The 20698-nt window shown below is 44.1% G+C and overlaps 1 protein-coding gene across 1 annotated transcript in view; it reads right to left on the reverse strand.

The window, feature by feature from the left end:
- UBAC1 (UBA domain containing 1) overlaps positions 1-20698 on the reverse strand; it is a 52166-nt gene that overhangs the window by 17616 nt on the left and 13852 nt on the right. The window contains exons 2-3 of the mRNA XM_038745112.1: positions 4905-5025; positions 513-586 (exon numbers count right to left, since the gene is read on the reverse strand). Of these exons, the coding sequence (XP_038601040.1) occupies positions 513-586; positions 4905-5025 (195 nt within the window). The remainder of the gene's footprint in view (positions 1-512; positions 587-4904; positions 5026-20698) is intronic.

Consider the following 20698-nt stretch of genomic DNA (forward strand, 5'->3'; position numbering starts at 1 on the left):
AAGCTGGACGCCAGATGTGGCTAAAGATAGGAGTCAAGACCTCCCTGCACAACCTGGCCCGGCTGCAGCTGGAAATGCAGCTTGACGCCGCCTTCAAAGAACTCATTCACCGTATCTTAAAACAGCCTGATCTTCCCCGTCTCTGGAGTGATCGCTTTCCTAGTTCATCATGCAGCCTTTCAGTAGGGACCTTGAGACACGATGACACTGAATTTTCTGAACAAGGAAGCATATAGTATCACTCTAAAAAAAATAAGTTAACACGTTTACTTTCAAAGATAGGCTTGCAGTTATTCCCACGCACGGTACGCAAAAGGCGGTCATTTGCTTTTTACGAAAACTATTCAATGCTGCCTAATTCAAACTGGGTAGTCTGGGAAGAAACCAAGATAGTAAATTACTCCCCAAAACAGAGTCCCATTTTGTTCTGTAGTAACAAGAAAGGCTAGTCCAATACGCCCACAAAAATAATCAGATGTGAAACGCTTCTAAGCCCTATTTTTGCAACTTACTTTTTCCTCAGCAGAGACGTCAGCCATTTTAGGAGGAGTAGGAGGGGCTCGCTTTTTTACTAATAGTAAGACATCTGGAAATAAAAAAGAATAGTGACACTATGAGAAAACTACAATGGTAAAAAGGTTGATCTGTATGAAATATGTTCTAATGAGTGCCATCCTTACCTGGAGGCAGAAGGTTGGTCTGAACGATTCCTTCATCATCATCAATCGTATTTATTGAGCGCTTACTATATGCAGAGCACCGTACTAAGCGCTTGGGAAGTACAAATTGGCAACATATAGAGACAGTCCCTACCCAACAGTGGGCTCACAGTCTAAAAGGGGGAGACAGAGAACAAAACCAAACGTACTAACAAAATAAAATAAATAGAATAGACATGTACAAATAAAATAAATAATCAATCAATCAATCAATCAATCGCATTTATTGAGCGCTTACTATGTGCAGAGCACTGTACTAAGCGCTTGGGAAGTACAAATTGGCAACACATAGAGACAGTCCCTACCCAACAGTGGGCTCACAGTCTAAAAGGGGGAGACAGAGAACAAAACCAAACATACCAACAAAATAAAATAAATAGGATAGAAATGTACAAGTAAAATAAATAAATAAATAAATAGAGTAATAAATATGTACAACCATATATACATATATACAGGTGCTGTGGGGAAGGGAAGGAGGTAAGATGGGGGGATGGAGAGGGGGACGAGGGGGACAGGAAGGAAGGGGCTCAGTCCGGGAAGGCCTCCTGGAGGAGGTGAGCTCTCAGCAGGGCCTTGAAGGGAGGAAGAGAGCTAGCTTGGCGGAGGGGCAAATAAATAAATAAATAGAGTAATAAATATGCTTCCCTAAGCCAGGATTCCATGACTCTAAAACCATTATCTCCCAAGCAATTAGAACAGTGGTTTTCACACAGCAGAAGCTCAGTAAATACCATTGAGTACGATGCTCTGCAACTAGTAAGCACTCAAAAAATACCACTGATGATTGATCAATTCTGTGTGTGTGTGTGTGTATGTGTGTGTGTGTGCCGCTACTCTCCTACTACAACCCAGCCTGCATACTTCACTCCTCTAAAGGCAGCCTTCTCACTGTGCCTTGCTATCGCCTATAATAATAATGATGGTATTTGTTATCATCATCAATTGTATTTATTGGGCGCTTACTATGTGCAGAGCACTGTACTAAGCGCTTGGGAAGTACAAATTGGCAACATATACGTGCCCAGCACTGTTCTAAGTGCTGGGGTATAAATATGGTAATGAGATTGTCCCATGTGAGGCTCACAGTCTTAATCCCCATTTTACCGATAGAGGTAAAAGGCCCAGAGAAGTCCAGTGACTTGCCCAAAGTCACACAGCTGATCAGTGGCGGAGCCGGGATTAGAACCCATGACCTCTCGCTCCCAAGCCTGTGCTCTTTCCTCTAAACCACGCTGCTTCTCCCTACCACTTGCCCATGTCCTGCCTCTAGCCTGGAACTCTCTCCCTCCTCAACTCTGTCAGTTACTTTCCCCGCCGTCAAAGCCTTTTCGAAGGCACATCTCCTCCAAGAAGCCTTCCCTGACTAAGCGTCCCCTTTCCTCTTCTCCCACTCCCTGATTTGCTCCCTTTGTCCTTCCCTCCTCCCAGCCCCACAGCACTTACATACCTGTAATTTTTTTATATTAAAGACTGTCTCCCCCACTGCAAGACTGTAAGCTCATTGTGGGCAGGGAATGTGTCTGTTTATTGTTGTATTGTACTCTCCCAAGCACTTAGTATAGTACTCTGCAGGGAATAAGCGTTCGATAAATGACTGAATGAATGAATAAATAAATATATACACAGAGAGGAGTGTGGCCTAGTGGAAAGAGCATGGACCTGGGATAAGCGCTTAGTAGAGTGCTCTGCACACAGTAAACACTCAATAAATATGATTGAATGAATTCAGAGGATGCGGGTTCTAATCCCAGCTCTGCCACATGTCTGCTGTGTGACCTTGAGCAAATCAGTTCACTTCTCTGTGCCTAAGGTTCCTCATCTGTACAACGGGGATTAAGACTGTGAGCCCCATGTGGGACACGGACTGTGTCAAACCTAAATAGCTTGAATCTACCCCATCACTTAGACGGTGCCTGGCACAAATAAGTGCTTAACATATGCAAGAATTATTATTATTGTTGTTGTTGTTGTTGTTAATATTTACATAAAAACTCAGGCACTATTCATATTCACTTACACTTAAGCCCTTTGAGATTCGCCGCAGTCCCACAATACTTAAATGTAAATGTTCTTACACTCTATTTCCCCGATCCCCAATCTACTTTAATATCTACCTCCTCCCTAAGACTGTAAACGCCTTCTGTGCAAGGATCATGCCTACCAAATCTATTGTACTGTACTTTCCCAAGTGCTTAGTACAGTGCTCTCCGCACACAGAAAACACTCAATAAATACAACTGACTGCCTCAATCAATCAGTGGTATTTACTGAGCATTTATTGGGAGTATGTGTTGGCTTTAAAAACTAGCACACAGGCATACTGACCCCAAGGCCTGAAAGAATCAGTTTAAAGATATGTAAAGCATTGTCTTTTAAAATTATTTGGCCTCCAAGGACCTAGGATGGTGTCAACCACCCGAGGAATGGATGTTAATTGAAAAAGACTTATCAGGGGGTTATTTTGGTGCAAGGTCCTAAACTTATTAGTTTGAGCCCTCACTATTTTGCAAAATGACAGAACTATAATCCATTAGTATAACATTCAGTCATTCACAAGGATAGACTGAGTATCTTCTTGTGCTCAGAGCACTGTGCTAAGTGCTTGGAAAGTACAGTACAATAGAGTTGGTTGATGCAGTCCCTACTCACAAGAAGGTTACTGTTCACAGGGGGAGAGGGAGGAAATTGTAAAGATATTTACATCAAGTACTTAGGGCTAGGGTGAATGTCAAAATGCTGAAGGAGTACACAGCCAAGTGAAGAGGGGAGAGCAGATAGAGGAAATACTGGCAAAGTCAGGGAAGGCCTCTTGATGGAGATGTGATTTTAGGAGAGTTTTAAAGGTGGGGAGAATGCTGGGTGTTCGGCATGAAAGGGAAGGAATTCCTGGTCCGAGGGAGGATGTGGGAAAAGGGTTGGTGGCAGAACAGAAAGAATGATGTACAGGGAGTAGATTGGTTCATTCAATCGTATTTATTGAGCGCTTACTGTGTGCAGAGCACTGTACTAGGTGCTTGATTGGTGTTACAGGAGAGGAGTGTGCAAGTCGGGTTGCAGTGGGAAATCAGTGAGAGAGGGTAAAGCTAATGGTAAGGAGTTCTTGTTTGATGCAGAAGTGGATGGGTAACCACTGAAAGTTGCTGAGGAGTGAAATCAAAAGCATTTCAGAAAATGATTCAGGCAGCAAAGTGAAGTATGGACTGGAGAGGGGAGAGACAAGCTACAAGGAGGTCAACCAGGAGACTGATGCAGTAGTCGAAACTAATGAGAAGCAGCATGGCTCGGTGGAAAGAGCACGGGCTTTGGAGTCAGAGGCCATGGGTTCAAATCCCGGCTCTGCCAACTGTCAGCTGTGTGACTTGGGGCAAGTCACTCAACTTCTCTGTGCCTCAGTTACCTCATCTTTAAATTGGGAATTAAGACTGTGAGCCCCCTGCGGGACAACCTGATCACCCTGTAACCTCCCCAGCGCTTAGAACAGTGCTTTGCACAGAGTAAGCGCTTAACAAATGCCATCATTATTATTATTATTATTATCCTTTCAAGTTGCTGAAGCTCTTGAGGAGCAGGTACATTGTGATTTTGGTTGGGTTGGTGAAAATACTGTGACATGGAAAACTTTTCCTGGCTATAGATTCTTGGAATTTACCTAAGACTGGTAGGTCGCACCTCCTCCAAGAGGCCTTTCCAGACTAAGCCCCACTTTTCCTCAGCTCTCCCTCCCTTCCGTGTCACCACGACTCGCTCGCTTTGCTCTTCCCCCCTCTCCCCACACCACAGCACTTAGGTATATATATATATAATTCTATTTATCTATACTGATGCCTGTTTACTTGCATTGATATCTGTCTCCCCTCCTCTAGAATGTGAGCCCGTTGTGTGCAGGGATTGTCTCTCTTTACTGCTGTACTGTACTTTCCAAGCGCTTAATACGGTGCTCTGCATAGACAGTAAGCGCTCAATAAATACCACTGATTCATTGACTGATTAACTGGGGAAGGAAGAGCAGGGGAAAGGAATGATTGTTCTTTGGAAATGGACAGTATGCTTTTTATCCAATCACAGATCCAATACCTTGACTTGAATTTCCGAAGGTTAAAAGGAGGATACCCCTAGGAAATGAAAGGAGTTAGATGTTTTGGGGCAAGTTGGTACAGGAAGGATGCTGCTTAAAATGCTCACCGTTATCTTGAATGTTCTCTTCTAAGATTGTTTTTGTATCCGACAGCACTCTCTCGGAAGTTGCGTGGATCAATTTATGATGGGTTACACTTTTGGGATCTTCTAAACTCCCATGCAAACACTAGAGAAAAAGATAAAAGGGAACATTAGAAATGAAAGGTATTGCCCAAAGCAGGCACTACCGGAAATTTAGCTACTTCTGAGGATGCCAATATTGGCAATTTATCCTGAGCTGCCGACGGTTAAGAAATTAAAGTTCTTTTGAGCTTTAACCAGCGCTACGTCAAGTGATTTTTGTTTCCGCTTAGCTGATCTTCCTGGATGTAGAATGATGTTCCTCTGAGAACAAAGACTGCTGAGTTCATGGTCAAAAAGGTAATATCTTGGCTCCGTCGAGTTGGCTAAATCACCACCCAAATTAAAAAAAAAACAACTATTCAAAAAGTTCAAGACAAAAGCAACCGCGCTACTATCTGTGAACCAAAATGCCTCCTCAATTGCAAAGGCAAGCCTTAAAACACAGTTTGAAAGAACACACACTAGATCCGTCCAATTCCACGGAAAATTCCCAGGTTGATTTCAAAGCCCTCCTAAAAAGAAATAACCAACTCTTTATCTACCTCCTACCTCCCATCGCTACTGGAGTCACCATGAAATTACAGAGTGGTGGGTTCACTGTTTATTGTTCTGATGTTCTTTTCCAAGCACTTAGAACAGTGCTCTGACCACAGTAAATGCTCAATAAATACGACTGACGGAATGAATGAAACACGCAGCCCATCTTATATGGTTAATATAGATGAATTAATGTGATTATCTCCTAAGTGGCTCTCAGGGGTGCTGCCACCCTCTATCAGGAGCTGTGTGGAGGAGGGAACGCCCTATGCTACTTCTGGATCCTCTGCTTTTGGCAGGCTGACCCCAAAGAGTCACCAGTAAGGCTGGCAATGCTGTGCTCTCCCATATAATGCAGCCAATTTAAGTGCAAAGGTACGCGGCGGCCTAATTCTCAAGCCCCGCAATCCTTGGGGTACCCCTAAGGTTTTCGGGTGCTAAAGGGGCCTAATCGGGCTTGCAGGTTCTCCCCGAAAGAATGTAGTCAGTCGATCGCATTTACTGAGCACAGCACTGTACTAAGGGCTTGGGAAAGTACACTATAACAGTAAACAGACACATTCCCTGCCCACAACGAGCTTACAGTCTAGAGGCTCCAAACTGGGAGCCGTCTGGTTCAGATCACCGAGGGGCCCCTCCGTTTGAGCGGTCTTCTCGACAGGCCTGGGGAACCTTAGGTACCCCAAGCATCAGAGGAGTCAGGGACGCCAGCCCCCGCTACCCCTCTGAAGGCCGTGTCACTAGGGATGCCCGGGGAGGCATCCTGGCAGCTGCTGTGCAACATCAACACGAAGCAGACATCATCATCATCATCAACCGTATTTATTGAGCGCTTACTGTGTGCAGAGCACTGTACTAAGCGCTTGGGAAGTCCAAGTTGGCAACATATAGAGACAGTCCCTACCCAACAGTGGACTCACAGTCTAAAAGACACCGTGCCTTTGACCCCAAAGTGGCAGATATTGCCCAGTGTCGGCCTGCACGGAGGGCACATCTGGAGGGGAGATTTACATGGTCCCAACCTGTCCCTCTCCAAGGAAGAAAGGGTTCAAGGCCATTCTTTTTATTACTCAGATCTTAGCTTTGAAGAGTTCTTCCTAGGGGCTCAAATTCCTCTGAAATATAAAACCTCATTTCTCTTTGCATCGTCCCAGTGAGGTGGTGAGGTGTCCCCATTTCAGGCATCGGGAAATAGGCTCAGCTAGCACACCATCTGAGCTTCCCTGGCTGCCAGGGACTGTGACTGAATGCCCCAGTGCATTTTATCCAATAGCTTTTGCCCCAAATCAACATTTAGCTAATAACAACACATGATTTAGTGCCATGTGTTGACGCTATAATAATAATAATTGTGTATTCGTTAAGCGCTATGTGCCAGGCACTGTGCTAAGCGCTGGGATGGATATAAGCTGATCAGGTTGGACACCCCTTCTAGACTGTGAGCCCACTGTTGGGTAGGGACCGCCTCTATATGTTGCCAACTTGTACTTCCCGAGAGCTTAGTACAGTGCTCTGCACACAGTAAGCGCTCGATAAATACGACTGATTGATTGACTGACACGGTCCCTGTGCTGCATGGAGCTCACAGTCTTAATCCCCGTTTTACAGATGATGTAACTGAGGCTCAGGGAAGTGAAGTGACTTGCCAAGACCACCCAGCAGACCAGTGGTGGAGCCGGAATTAGAACTCATAGACCTTTGGAGTCCTGGGCCCGTGCTTTATCCACTACACCACGCACCGCATGGCTGCCTCGTAGTAAAAGCTGTTGCTGCCTGTGGGAAGAAGGCAGGGTGGGGAAGAGAGTCAGCAACAGGCTTGGGCTTGCGGGCTTGGGCCTTCTTTTAGACTGTGAGCCCACTGTTGGGTAGGGACTGTCTCTATATGTACTTCCCAAGCACTTAGTACAGTGCTCTGCACACAGTAAGCGCTCAATAAATACGATTGATTGATTGATTGTGCCAGGCAAGGGCCGGCGGGCGCCAACCTCCAGAAAGCCTCGGCCCCAGCCTCCTGCCTTGAGAGGCCAGGAGGGCTTCCCGGGCCCAGACTCAACTTCCCCCTGAGCCGCCCAGGGTGGGAGTTTCTGTCTCTCATGTCACCCAGAAGGAAGGGGAGTCTCCCCCGAGCCTGGATGCTCTGAGGTGCGGGGGAGAAGGGAGGGCAGCTTTTCAACCGGTCCTCGGCCCTCCTCTTCTCCCTACTCCTAGTCCGGCCCAGCCTGCAGAACTGGTTTGGAGGAAATTCTCTTCCCTCATTAGTGCCGGCAGGAGAAACTGGGCAAGGAAGGGGCTGAGGGATTTGGAAAGGCTGGTATACGTCCCACCCGGATAATAATGATGGGGACAGTATATGTGGGGGTGGGTCTGCGTAATAATAATAATAATAATGGCATTAGATAAGCGCTTACTATGTGCAAGGCACTGATCTAAGTGCTGGGGAGGATACACGATCAGGATGTCCCACGCGGGGCTCACAGTCTTAATCCCCATTTTACAGATCAGGTAACTGAGGCACCGAGAAGTGACTTGCCCAAAGTCACACAGCTAACAAGCGGCGGAGCCGGCATTAGAACCCATCACCTCTGACTCCCAAGCCCGGGCTCTTTCTACTGAGCCACACTGCTTCCGCTACTTCCATGCTGCTGTGTGTGTGAGAGGGGGACAGACAGATCATCAATCATATTTATTGAGCGCTTACTATGTGCAGAGCACTGTACTAAGCGCTTGGGAAGGACAAATTGGCAACATATAGAGACAGTCCCTACCCACCAGTGGGCTCACGGTCTAAAAGGTGGGCTCACAGTCTAAAAGGTGGGCTCATATATATATATATATATATTTATATATATATATTTATATATACATATAAATAAATATACATATATGTGTGTGTATATATATATATATATATATATATATGTATATATATATATATATATGGGGGAAGAGAGAGAGAGAGAGAAATTAAGAAAGAGAATGAAAAGTCTTTTGTACTCCTCCTCCATGACTGCTTTTAACTTAGCCACTCCCAGACACAGTGCATGCTGAGGCCCTGCAATAAGTGCTTGAGGTGCCCAGCTCAATGGTGCAACTCATTCCTGACCCTAGTTCTGACACTAAATCCAGTATTAAACACACATGTGGCTGTCATCAGGGAATGCTGTGGAACTGCTCCGGACCGGGCGGACATGGGGAATAAGCGGTTTCATTGCCCGCCTGGCTTGGGTGGCCCAGCTCGATGGGTATCTAGGGTATCTTCCCCCTTCTAGACTGTGAGCCCACTGTTGGGTAGGGACTGTCTCTAGATGTTGCCAACCTGTACTTCCCAAGCGCTTAGTACGGTGCTCTGCACACAGTAAGCGCTCAATACATATGATTGATTGATCTAGTGTGCGGGGATGGGGACGAGAGCAGCTCCTGCTCACCCTACTGTCTGGTTAGGAGGGGAGCCGCCACCTTGGTTCTAATCTAAAAAGAGCGTGACCTTGGGAGTCAAAGACCCAGGGCCCGAATCCCAGCTCTGCCACTCGCCTGCTGTGTGACCGTGGGCAAGTCACTTCACTTCTCTGTGCCTCAGTTCCCTCGTCTGTAAAATGGCGATTAAGACTAGGAGCCCCGCGTGGGACAGGGACTGCGTCCAACCCGATTAGCTTGGATCAATCAATCATCGATCAATCAATCGTATTTATTGAGCGCTTACTGTGTGCACAGCACTGCACTAAGCGCTTGGGAAGTACAAGTTGGCAACATATAGAGACAGTCCCTACCCAACAGTGGGCTCACAGTCTAAAAGGGGGAGACAGAGAACCAAACCAAACGTACTAACAAAATAAAATAAATAGAATAGATATGTACAGGTAAAATAGAGTAATAAATATGTACAAACATATATACATATATACAGGTGCTATGGGGAAGGGAAGGAGGTAAGATGGGGGGATGGAGGGGGGACGAGGGGGAGAGGAAGAAAGGGGTTCAGTCTGGGAAGGCCTCCTGGAGGAGGTCTCAATAAATCATATTTATTGAGCACTTACTGTGTGCAGAGCACTGTACTAAGCGCTTGGGAAGTACAAGTTGGCAACATATAGAGACGGCCCCTACCCAACAGTGGGCTCACAGTCACATGGATCTACCCCGGCACCTAGTACATGCCTGACACATAGTGAGCATTTAACACCACCATCACAATTATTATAACTGATAAAAAGTAAGCACCTAACACCACTTTCACCATCATCGTCATCTCTCACTTTCCCAATTCATTCATTCATTCTATCGTACTTATTGAGCGCTTACTGCGTGCAGAGCACTGTACTAAGCGCTTGGGAAGTACAAGGCGGCAACGTATAGAGACGGTCCCTACCCAACAACGGGCTCACAGTCTAGAAGGGGGAGATAGCCCAGCTCCTGCGGAGTTGTTGGCTATCGGGCGAAAAGCCAATGCCACTGCCCTCAGAGTGCAAGTGGGCCAAAGGGCGTCTGTGCTGGAGAGTTACAGTTGATTCCAAGAAGAGCCATATCTGGCTTGCGGGTCACAGGTTCCCAGGCACCTATTTTAGAACAATGTAATTTTTCAAATGTGAAAAGCTTAACCTCTAGTTGCAAGACGGCTTTTATATGTATGGCCAAATTTCCCTAATATAATTGCTTGCAGAGAGAATTTGGGGGGCTTTAGAGGCCCATGAATGCAGATGTGAGGTGGTAGAGAAAACGAAAAAGGATGGCTTGGAGATAATAACTTTATCTTCAAGCTACAAGGCCCATGGAGAAAAAGGCTCTACCCACTTAGAGCACACTAAACTTCAAAGGAAAGAAAAAAAAAGCGTATAATGCTGCTTCCCCCCCCCAGGTTGTTATCCTTGACACAAAAGGCAATTTTGATCTTTAGATCTTTTAGTACACAATAACAACATTTCCGCAAATGAATATGTGCAAATACCCACTTTGATTTCAAGGTGAGTTGCTAACCTTGCAAGCAACAAACTAAAGGAGAAAGTGGTTAGGTACTTGCTAAAGACCGCCAAAGGGTTAGCTGCAGAACAAGCAAAGCAGTCAATCATTCCTAATATTTGGAATATTTGACTTTAACCACAGATGTAATTTTTGCATGTTGCTTTGCTCCTTGTTGCTTTGTTCCTTGTTTACTAGCCCTGAGTCCTATTTATCCGTGTAGCATCTGCCTCGCTCCTACAATTTTCCAACGCTAATTTGGTTCCAATAATTCTGCAAAACTTTCATAGTTCTTAAAAGAATTATACCTTCCTTTAAAAACTATACGGCCAATGCCAACAGAAACTCTTGAGGTCTGTTTAAATTTGCTCCAAAAACACAGCAGAAAACCAGTTTTAAGCCATCTTAAGATTTAAAATTGGACCACAGGTTTTGAGATGAAAGAGCTAAACTGCAGTTTAGAACTTTGGCAAGAAAAGCGCAACCCCCACAAAGTATACCTGAATCTATAAATACTCCTTTATATTTACCTAAATTTCCAAGGGGTGCACAATTTCACGCTACATGTGCATTAGCACTGCACTGCAATATAAAACACATCCACTTCGCACTGACTCATTTTCACACAATGGTGGTTCACTGACCTACAGCGATAGTTTCCAAGAATAATATTGAAGTCAGCATATTTCATCTTCTAAATTAAGGGGGAAAATGTAAGGGCTGCCATTATAGAAAGGAGGCAAAAGGAAAATTTTTGACTCTATGACCCTGCTAAGTCACTGATAAGGAGGAAGCTCACTTGGATAGACTAGAATCCCGCACCAGGACAACTTGAGCATGACTTTGCCGCAGTTAAGTGCTCTCAAAAAACAAAGCACTTAGAACAGTGCCTGGCACATTGTAAGCACTTGATAAATACCATAACCACCCCACCACGCCTGCCAAAACAAAAAGAAAAAGGAAAGTCTCTAGGTGATAGCACTTTCTCAATGCCTGGTTAAAAGAAATATTAAAGGGATCAAGGGGGGAAAGACACAAACCTATCTTATAGTGGAAAAAGAGAGAATGTCCCCTCCTGCTTCTAGGTAGTAAGGATTAAAAGGATTCACCCTTCATGTGGATGTGAATTGTGCCTTACAGCAGCAGTATGGCCTAGCGGATAGAGCACGGGCCTGGGATTCAGAAGGACCTGCGTTCTCCGCCACATGTCCGCTGGGTGACCTTGGGCAAGTCACTTCACTTCTCTTGGCCTCCGAGGATTAAGACTGTGAGCCCCAAGTGGGACATGGACCGTGTCTAACCTGATTAACACGTGTCTACCTCAGCACTTAGCACAGGGCCTGGCACAAAGTAAGCACTTAACAAATGCAAGTCTTATTTGTACTATTGTTTCAACTCCAGTTAAGGTACCGTGTGTAGGCACGTTCTAGGTTTAGGAAGTGAGGAGGATGGTCAGCAGCAACTTCCATGCATGTGTCAGAGCTTCTGACTCATCAACCTATACCAACATATACTCATGGGGCAGGGTCATTCTCCAAAAAGGTGGGCATCAGATTAGAAAACCAGGATTGAGGTGAAAACTCCCGTAGACAGCTACCTACCTTTGGAGAAGTGGTAAACACCACCAAAGGGCCAGCCTGGGAAATTTCAGAGAGGGCAGCTGGGAGTGACCTAGCCTAGGAGCAGAGGAGAAGGGAAAACTTGGCAGGAAGTCAGGGAGAGACCAGCACAACCGAGCCTCTCGTCTGCAGTCGCCAGGTCTTCCTGGTTGGTTCTCTCCAGCTGCCCGCTGCTTCGACTCCCTCTTCCCCACTGCCAACTGTCAGGAGATGGGGCATTGACACTTAAAGATATAAATCTGAGGGCTTTATTTTTCTTAAAGAAAAAAAATGAATTCCAAATACGAGCAGTTCTAAAATGAGATGCTCCATCTCTTCCAAGTGACTGTTCTCCCTCACTGGGGTGGCAGTAACAGCATTAAAAAACAAACTTAGACCCAAAGATGCACGTGATGTCCCACAGGTAACTTGGGTCAAGCACCATTTTTTAGACAGGTCTGCTTGATACTGGCAGAATTCACCTGAACTTTGAACATTTCTCCAGGCTATCCTGCTCTGCCCTACGCTTGCTCCAAGGTCACTGCGTTCCTTTACCGGGCCGGCATGAACTCGGGTGCCACGGAATTTGGTGGCGGCAGGAGGCTCGGGGATGAAAATGAAAATAGCGGACAGAACGGCATCTGGCTCCAAACCTACACAGCACAGGGGACAGACGAGCTGAAAACTAGACTGCCTGGTGTAAAACCGGACAACTAGCCAGCCGTCCCATCCCTTTCTCTTACCTAACACTTCTTACCTACAAATTTTACTGGGTTGAGTAAAGGCTGGCAACCATGTGTTGGATTCCAGGACACTCTTGCAAAATACGATCAACAATTAAGACGTTTTTAAGACCGAAACAACTGAACCGTAAAATACGAATATGAACGAATGTGATCAGATGGCCAGTGAAAATATGGGAAGATAGGCAAAGTTGTGAAAACATTAGAGCTGACACTGGAGTAAAAAATAAACACGATTAAATCTAATCTTCGCCAACAAAACTATGAGAAATGTAGAAATAGAGATTTGAAAATTCCCACGTTGACAACCAAAGACTGGGTGGTGAAACGCCTTATGCAGTAGGTTCCTTAATTCTTTCTGCCAAACAAGAGTAGTCTCGATTTTGGGCAAGGGTAACTTTGTGTGATTTGTGCAAAAACAGACATGGTCAAAACAGAAGGTACTAAGAAGATCGCTGTGGGTAGCAACTGTGTCTACCAACTCTGATATTGATTCTTCCTAGCACTTGGTAGAGCACGGTGTACAAAATACGAACTCAATAAAATACGACTGACTGATACTAAGAAGCTTCACTGCTAAAAAAAAAAGTTTCCAGCTGGCTCTGTAGAATAATGTGATTCATCCATGTTCTTAGATTTTTTTTTTCCCTCAATTCAACCTCTGACTTTCAGACTAGTGAGGATTGGCGCTGTGGGGAAGCGACATCTAATTGTCCTTTAATGTAACCCTCCTTTCATCAGTAACATTTGTGGTAACCTAGAAAAAACAAATGACATTTGGGAGATGAGAATTTGTCTGTCAAGTACATTGAGGATGGTGAGTGAGGAATTCCTCTCATTTTAATATGATGATCAAGGGAAAGGAGATGCTTCTTTATGAGCAGAGTTAAAAATGTTAGGAGGACTCAAGCCTGGAAGAATGAGAACATGACACAACTGGAACTTAAAAAAAAAATCACAAAGCAGACTGACAGGAGAAACAGAATTTCTGTTCAACAAAACTCATAACAAATGACAGAACTGCACTTTCCTGAAAGTTCATTTTCCAAAACTCGAGAATTGACCTCTGTAAACATTTACTCTGGGGGAACTGGGAGGAAATCACAGACGTGATTCACTTTCATTACACAGTGATTTTACTTCGCAGGCTAGGAGTGTGGTATTAAGATTCTACCAAAGATCAAGGCAACTAAGTCCCAAATGCAGCTGTTGAAAATAACTTTTATGTTAATATATACTGCATATAATATATATATATATACATATTAAAAATGTATAATGCATCTGTGTGATTATTATAACGTGGTGTCAGTTTGGAGGCTATTGACTTGCAGAGTACTAGGTTATTGAGAGCAATTTTGTGGATGCGTTTGCTTCCATCAAAATTATATTACTTATTCCAAATCTGGAAACCATGAAGTCAGTTTGGCTCTGGCAGTTAAATATGGTACTGACAAGATTTGGGGGAAAGGTATAATTCCTAAGGTCCTCAGGTTATAGGAATCTACTCTTGGAGTCCCACGTGTACCATTAAAATCAGGAGTCATTTGTTAAAAATTATTCACTTATACCAAGAGTTTTGAATGTAAAATTAAATAAATATTTCCATTTCAGAAAACATATCATGCAAATCTAATTTTAGGAAGCCTGGGAAACAGCTCAAACAATGTCACAAGAAAGACATTCTTTCAGTACAGTACTGTTCAACTCTGACTGGGGAAATGATTTTTGACAAGAGACACGGGGCAGTTAAAGGCACCTCAGCCTGGAATTTAAAAAAAAAGAGCTTTGAATGTGGTGTAGAAGTATGAAAATGTAGAGGGAAGAAGGTCAGAGGCAAATGGGGCATGCATTAAGGGGAGGGAGAAATTGGAAGATGTGTCCTCAAAAGCTGAAACCCACCCACCTTTGTAGTACTGCTTTGCAGCTGAGTAAATTCAGTAACCGGTTTCCAGGGGGACACTATGAAAAATTTCAGAATATTAGGACTGCAGCTTGGAAGTCTGTCTCAACTAGTGGGATAGGAAAGGACACGGGGAACGGAACCATTTTATGTCTGGCCCATCTGACAGGAACACGCCCTTGGTTGGCTTTGTCCCACGTTCCTCGGAAACTAATGAAAAACGGAATCTTGCGTCAAAGTAGGACAATCTACAAAAATACAAACCAGGAGATTTATCTTTGACTAGAAGTATAAAGAAAGGTGTCTCAGAAATATAGTGATTAACATCACATCTAAATTTAGCTATCCCAAGGTGTTACAATCTTTTAGTATATAATTGGGTATTTTAGTTAGTGCTTACTGTGTGTCAAGCACTGTGCTAAATGCTGGGGTAGGTACAATACAGTCAGATCAGACAGTGTCTATCACCCAGGGGGCTCAGAGTCTAAAGGGAAGAGAAGATACCCAATCCCCATTTTACAGATAAGGAGACTGAGGCACAGAAGTCAGTGACTTGCTCAAGGTCCCAATGCAGGCAAGTGGTAATGCTGCTTCCCTCTTTCTCTATTTCTTCCATATTTCTATGACCAATCACAATTTTTTTAAAAAATTTTAGTTCCCGCTCCATAAATTAACAAAGTGTCCATAAGGATAGGTAAATTTATTGTTTGCACGAAGCGGTGAGTCAAACTAAATATCACAGATCACGTTAGCAACTCCCTTTGGGCATGATTCACATAGGGGAGCTCCTAACTAGATTTATCATAATCTAAGCTTTTTTGGCATTCCCAAGAGCATCACTTCATTTCGGGTGAACCTAAGACAGCAAGAGGCCGTTTGAGAACTATAACTGTAGAATCCTCAACACCATCAGGCATTGCAAACGGACAGAAATTAAATTCAGGGAAAAGAGGATCAGGCCCAAACTTGGCACTAACGCCTGGAAAATTACAAGAGCCCTGGAATCATATCTGAAGCTGCCAGCGAACAAAAAGAATTTCATTTCCTGAACCTGAGCTTGAGGTGTGGCTTGCGGAGACTATTGTGCTCTAAACTGTCTTCACCTGAGCAGCTGCACCCAGACCAGTCAGGACCTGTTGTCTTTTCTCCTTGGCATCCAGATGTTCAGAAAGGTCACAACTAATCAATGCTGCTTTTTTTTTTTTAAATTGTACTCTATTTAAGTACTTTTTATATGCCAGGCACAGTACCAAGCGCTGGGATAGAAACAAGATATTCAGTTAGGACACAGTCCTTGTGTCCAGGTTAAGTGACGGGCCCAAAGTCACGCAGCGGATAAGTGGCCGAGCTGGAATTAGAAACCAAGTCCTCGTACTCCCAGACCTGTGCTCTCTCCACCCAAACACGCTGCTTATCTATTTATTGAGCTTCTCTACTGAGCGCTTACTATGTACAGAGCACGGTACTAACTCAGCCCTTGGGGGAGTGCAATACAACAGAATTTAGCAGACAAATTCCCTACCCATAATGAGTTTACAGGCTAGAGGGGGAGACTACAATAGGCTGCAGTCCAACAAAACAAAATTTGTCTAATGAAATAAGGAACTACTTTTTAGCCAAATGAATTGTGTCAAATGGATCGTTCTTACTCTACTGATGTAAAAGAAAAATCTCTCAAACCTGTGCAGATTAAAGAAAATATATTTACACCCTATTTTACTTTCTGATTGTTGGTTTGACATCAATCGTATTTATTGAGCGCTTACTGTGTGCAGAGCACTGGGCAAAGCGCTTGGGAAGCCCAAGTTGGCAACATCTAGAGCCGGTCCCTACCCCAACAGCGGGCTCACAGTCTAGAAGGGGGAGACGGACAACAAAACAAAACATATTAACAAGATCAAATAAATGGAATAGTAAATATGTATAAGTAAAATAGAGTAATAAATATGTACAAGTCGCTTCCCAGACTGAGCCCCCTCCTCCCCCCTCTACCCCCCCGCCTTACCTCCTTCCCTTCCCCACAGCACCTGTATATATGTATATATGTTTGTACATATTTATTACTCTATTTATTTTACTTGTACATATCTATTCTATTTATTTTATTTTGTTAATATGTTTGGTTTTGTTCTCTGTCTCCCCCTCCTAGACTGTGAGCCCACTGTTGGGTAGGGACCGTCTCTCTATGTACTTCCCAAGCGCTTAGTCCAGTGCTCTGCACACAGTAAGCGCTCAATAAATACGACTGATTGATATTTTGTGATCCATAAAAATGGCATCACTGGCCTTCCGGATATTTTCATTTTTTATTTTTTTTTTGGTATTTTTCAAGTGCTTTCTCTGTGCCAGAGACTGAACTAAACGCTGGGGTAGCTACAGGTAATTCAGGTTGGACACAGTCTCATCCCGAATAGGGCTCAGTCTTAACCCCTATTTGACAGATGAGGCAACTGAAGCACAGAGAGGTTAAGTGACTTGTCCAGGGTCACACAGCAGACAAGTGGTGAGGCAGAATTAGAACCCGATGTCCTTCTGACTCTCAGGCCCATGCTCTATCATCATCATCAATCGTATTTATTGAGCGCTTACTATGTGCAGAGCACTGTCCTAAGCGCTTGGGAAGTCCAAATTGGCAACATCTAGAGACAGTCCCTACCCAACAGTGGGCTCACAGTCTAAAAGGGGGAGACAGAGAACAAGACCAAACATACTAACAAAATAAAATAAATAGAATAGATATGTACAAGATAAATAAATAAATAGAGTAATAAATATGTACAAACATATATACAGGTATATACATATATCCACAAACCCACGCTGCTTCTCTTCTTCATTTACTCTAGAATGTATAACAGCCTTGTGGGCAGGGAACATGTCTCCCAACTCGGCTGCATTGTACTCTCTCAAGCGCTTAGTACAGTGCTCCATACGCAGTAAGCGCTCAATAAATACGATGGATGATGATTTACCTGTATGCCTATCAATGGAATATAATGTAGCCATATTCTAGAGATCCTTAAAAAACCTGTTACCTTTAAATCCCAAATATCACTATTGTCCTTTTATTAAGAAAATCACTTGGTGGGGGGAACAAGTGTAAAAAGAAAACACATTAGCTCCACCCAGCCACTTGGCCACAGTTTAAATGGATAACTACAGGCACCGAAAACGTACTAATAAACTTTAAAGATGCTTTCCGGTCTTTTTGACAAATCAAGACGTGCATCTTGATCAGCCCTGCCTCAATTCGGTCTCCTAACAGTGACCTCACCAACCACGTGAAGTTTAAAGCGGAAGAAAAAACAATAACGAGGGGAAACGCCAGGATCTGGGCCTAGCACTCTGCAGTGTCACCTAACACTTGAGAGACTACACAGTGTGCGCGCCGCGGCTGTGAAGCAGACAACAAAAACAAAATAACCAAAACAAACAACAAAAAAGCAGTCATCTGAGAAGTTCCGGACAAAAGGGAAGCCTTAAGGGCCAAACCTCTTGCCCTGTTTTCGAAAACACCTCAGTTTACTGCCTCAATTTGTACCAGGAATTGGGGCACTTACTGAAGAGGAGGAGTGGCTGGTGGCCACTTGGAGGGAGACTTTTCTTGGCAACAAAACCACCACAATAATTAACTCAATCAAAGCCAAGAGAAACTCTGAGGCTACGTTTGCAAGACTGTTCCTGCTTACTCTTTCAGTCCTCTCCCTCCAGCACTGATTACTAGCCTACTGGGGTGGGCTTACTGAACTAACTGCATTATTGGTGGTATTACCAGTGGTATTACTGAACAAATAATAACAATAATCAAAAACCTCTTCCTCCTGTGCAAATAATTATGCCACAATTCTCCTCAGGTCATGTAGCTTTTGAGCGGCCTCTTCACTCCAGCAACTTCATTAGGACAGGGCTCTCCCTATTTTCCTCCTGCGTTCCTACCCCCATCAGTGAACTGGCTGGGAGAATGGGATGGGGTTCGAGACGGGCCAAGAGTAGCATTAACGGTATTTATTAAGCGCTTACTGGGTGCAGGGAGATGGGAAAGAATACCCAGGTGAGAAGGGGGGGCATCGAATAAAGAAAAGATGGAGAGGAAGAATGACAGGAAGGGCAAAAATAGGATAAGAAGAAAAAGGCAGTCCGGGAAGTGACTCATTCAATCAATCAATCAATCAATCGTATTTATCGAGCGCTTACTGTGTGCAGAGCACTGGACTAAGCGCTTGGGAAGTCCAAGTTGGCAACATATAGAGACAGTCCCTACCCAACAGTGGGCTCACAGTCTAAAAGGGGGAGACAGAGAACAAAACCAAACGTACTAACAAAATAAAATAAACAGAATAGATATGTATAAGTAAAACAGAGTAATAAATATGAATGAATTTGAATGAATATGATTCATTCAAATCGTATTCATTAAGCGCTTACTGTGTGCAAAGCACTGTAATCCTGGCTCCGCCACTTCATCATCAATCATATTTATTGAGCACTTACTATGTGCAGAGCACTGTACTAAGCGCTTGGGAAGTACAAATTGGCAACATATAGAGACAGTCCCTACCCAACAGTGGGCTCACAGTCTAAAAGTCTAAGACTTTCACAGTCAAAGTCTAAAAGTCACAGTCTAAAAGTCACAGTCACACTTGTCTGCTGTGTGACCTTGGGCAAGTGACTTCACTTTTCTGTGCCTCAATTACCTCATCTGTAAAATGGGGGTTGAGCCTGTGAGCCCCATGTGGGACAGGGACTGTGTCCAACCTGATTTGCTGGTGCTTAGTACAAGGCCTGGCACACAGTAAGCACTTAACAAATACCATAATTAATTATTATAATTATTAAGCGCTTGGGACAGTACAGTACCGTGATGGAAGAAGGGATAACCAGATGGGGAGGGGGGGAGGAAGGGGAGGAAAACTGGGGGGATCATCATCATCATCAACTGTATTTACTGAGCGCTTACTGTGTGCAGAGCACTGTACTAAGCGCTTGGGAAGTACAAGTTGGCAACATATAGAGACAGTCCCTACCCAACAGTGGGCTCACAGTCTAAAAGGGGGAGACAGAGAACAAAACCAAACGTACTAACAAAATAAAATAAATAGAATAGATATGTATAAGTAAAATAGAGTAATAAATATGAATGAATTTGAATGAATACGATTCATTCAAATCGTATTCATTGAGCGCTTACTGTGGGCAAAGCACTGTAATCCCGGCTCTGCCACTTGTCTGCTGTGTGACCTTGGGCAAGTGACTTCACTTCTCTGTGCCTCAATTACCTCATCTGTAAAATGGGGGTTGAGCCTGTGAGCCCCACGTGGGACAGGGACTGTGTCCAACCTGATTTGCCGGTGCTTAGTACAGGGCTTGGCACACGGTAAGCACTTAACAAATACCATAATTAATTATTATCATTACTAAGTGCTTGGGACAGTATGGTACCATGATGGACGAAGGGATAACCAGATGGGGAGGGGGGGAGGAAGGGGAGGAAAACTGGGGGGATCATCATCATCATCAATGGTATTTATTGAGCGCTTACTGTGTGCAGAGCACTGTACTAAGCGCTTGGGAAGTACAAGCTGGCAACATACAGAGACAGTCCCTACCCAACAGTGGGCTCACAGTCTAAAAGGGGTAGACAGAGAACAAAACCAAACATACTAACAAAATAAAATAAATAGAATAGATATGTACGAGTAAAATAAATAAATAGAGTAACAAATATGTACAAACATATATACATATATACAGGTGCTGTGGGGAAGGGAAGGAGGTAAGATGGGGGGGATAAAAAAAGCAAAGGGGGGGAGATGGTCAGGTGAGAAGGGAAAGAGGGAGGGCAATGGGTTCCCGAGAGGAGGAAGGAAAAAGCAGTAGATGGATCGATCGGTTGAAGCAGGGATGGGAGGAAGGGGAAAATCAATCAATCGTATTTATTGAGCGCTTACTATGTGCAGAGCACTGTACTAAGCGCTTGGGAAGTAC

This window comes from Tachyglossus aculeatus, chromosome 4 (genome assembly GCF_015852505.1).
Source record: "Tachyglossus aculeatus isolate mTacAcu1 chromosome 4, mTacAcu1.pri, whole genome shotgun sequence".
Classification (NCBI taxonomy): Eukaryota; Metazoa; Chordata; class Mammalia; order Monotremata; family Tachyglossidae; genus Tachyglossus; species Tachyglossus aculeatus.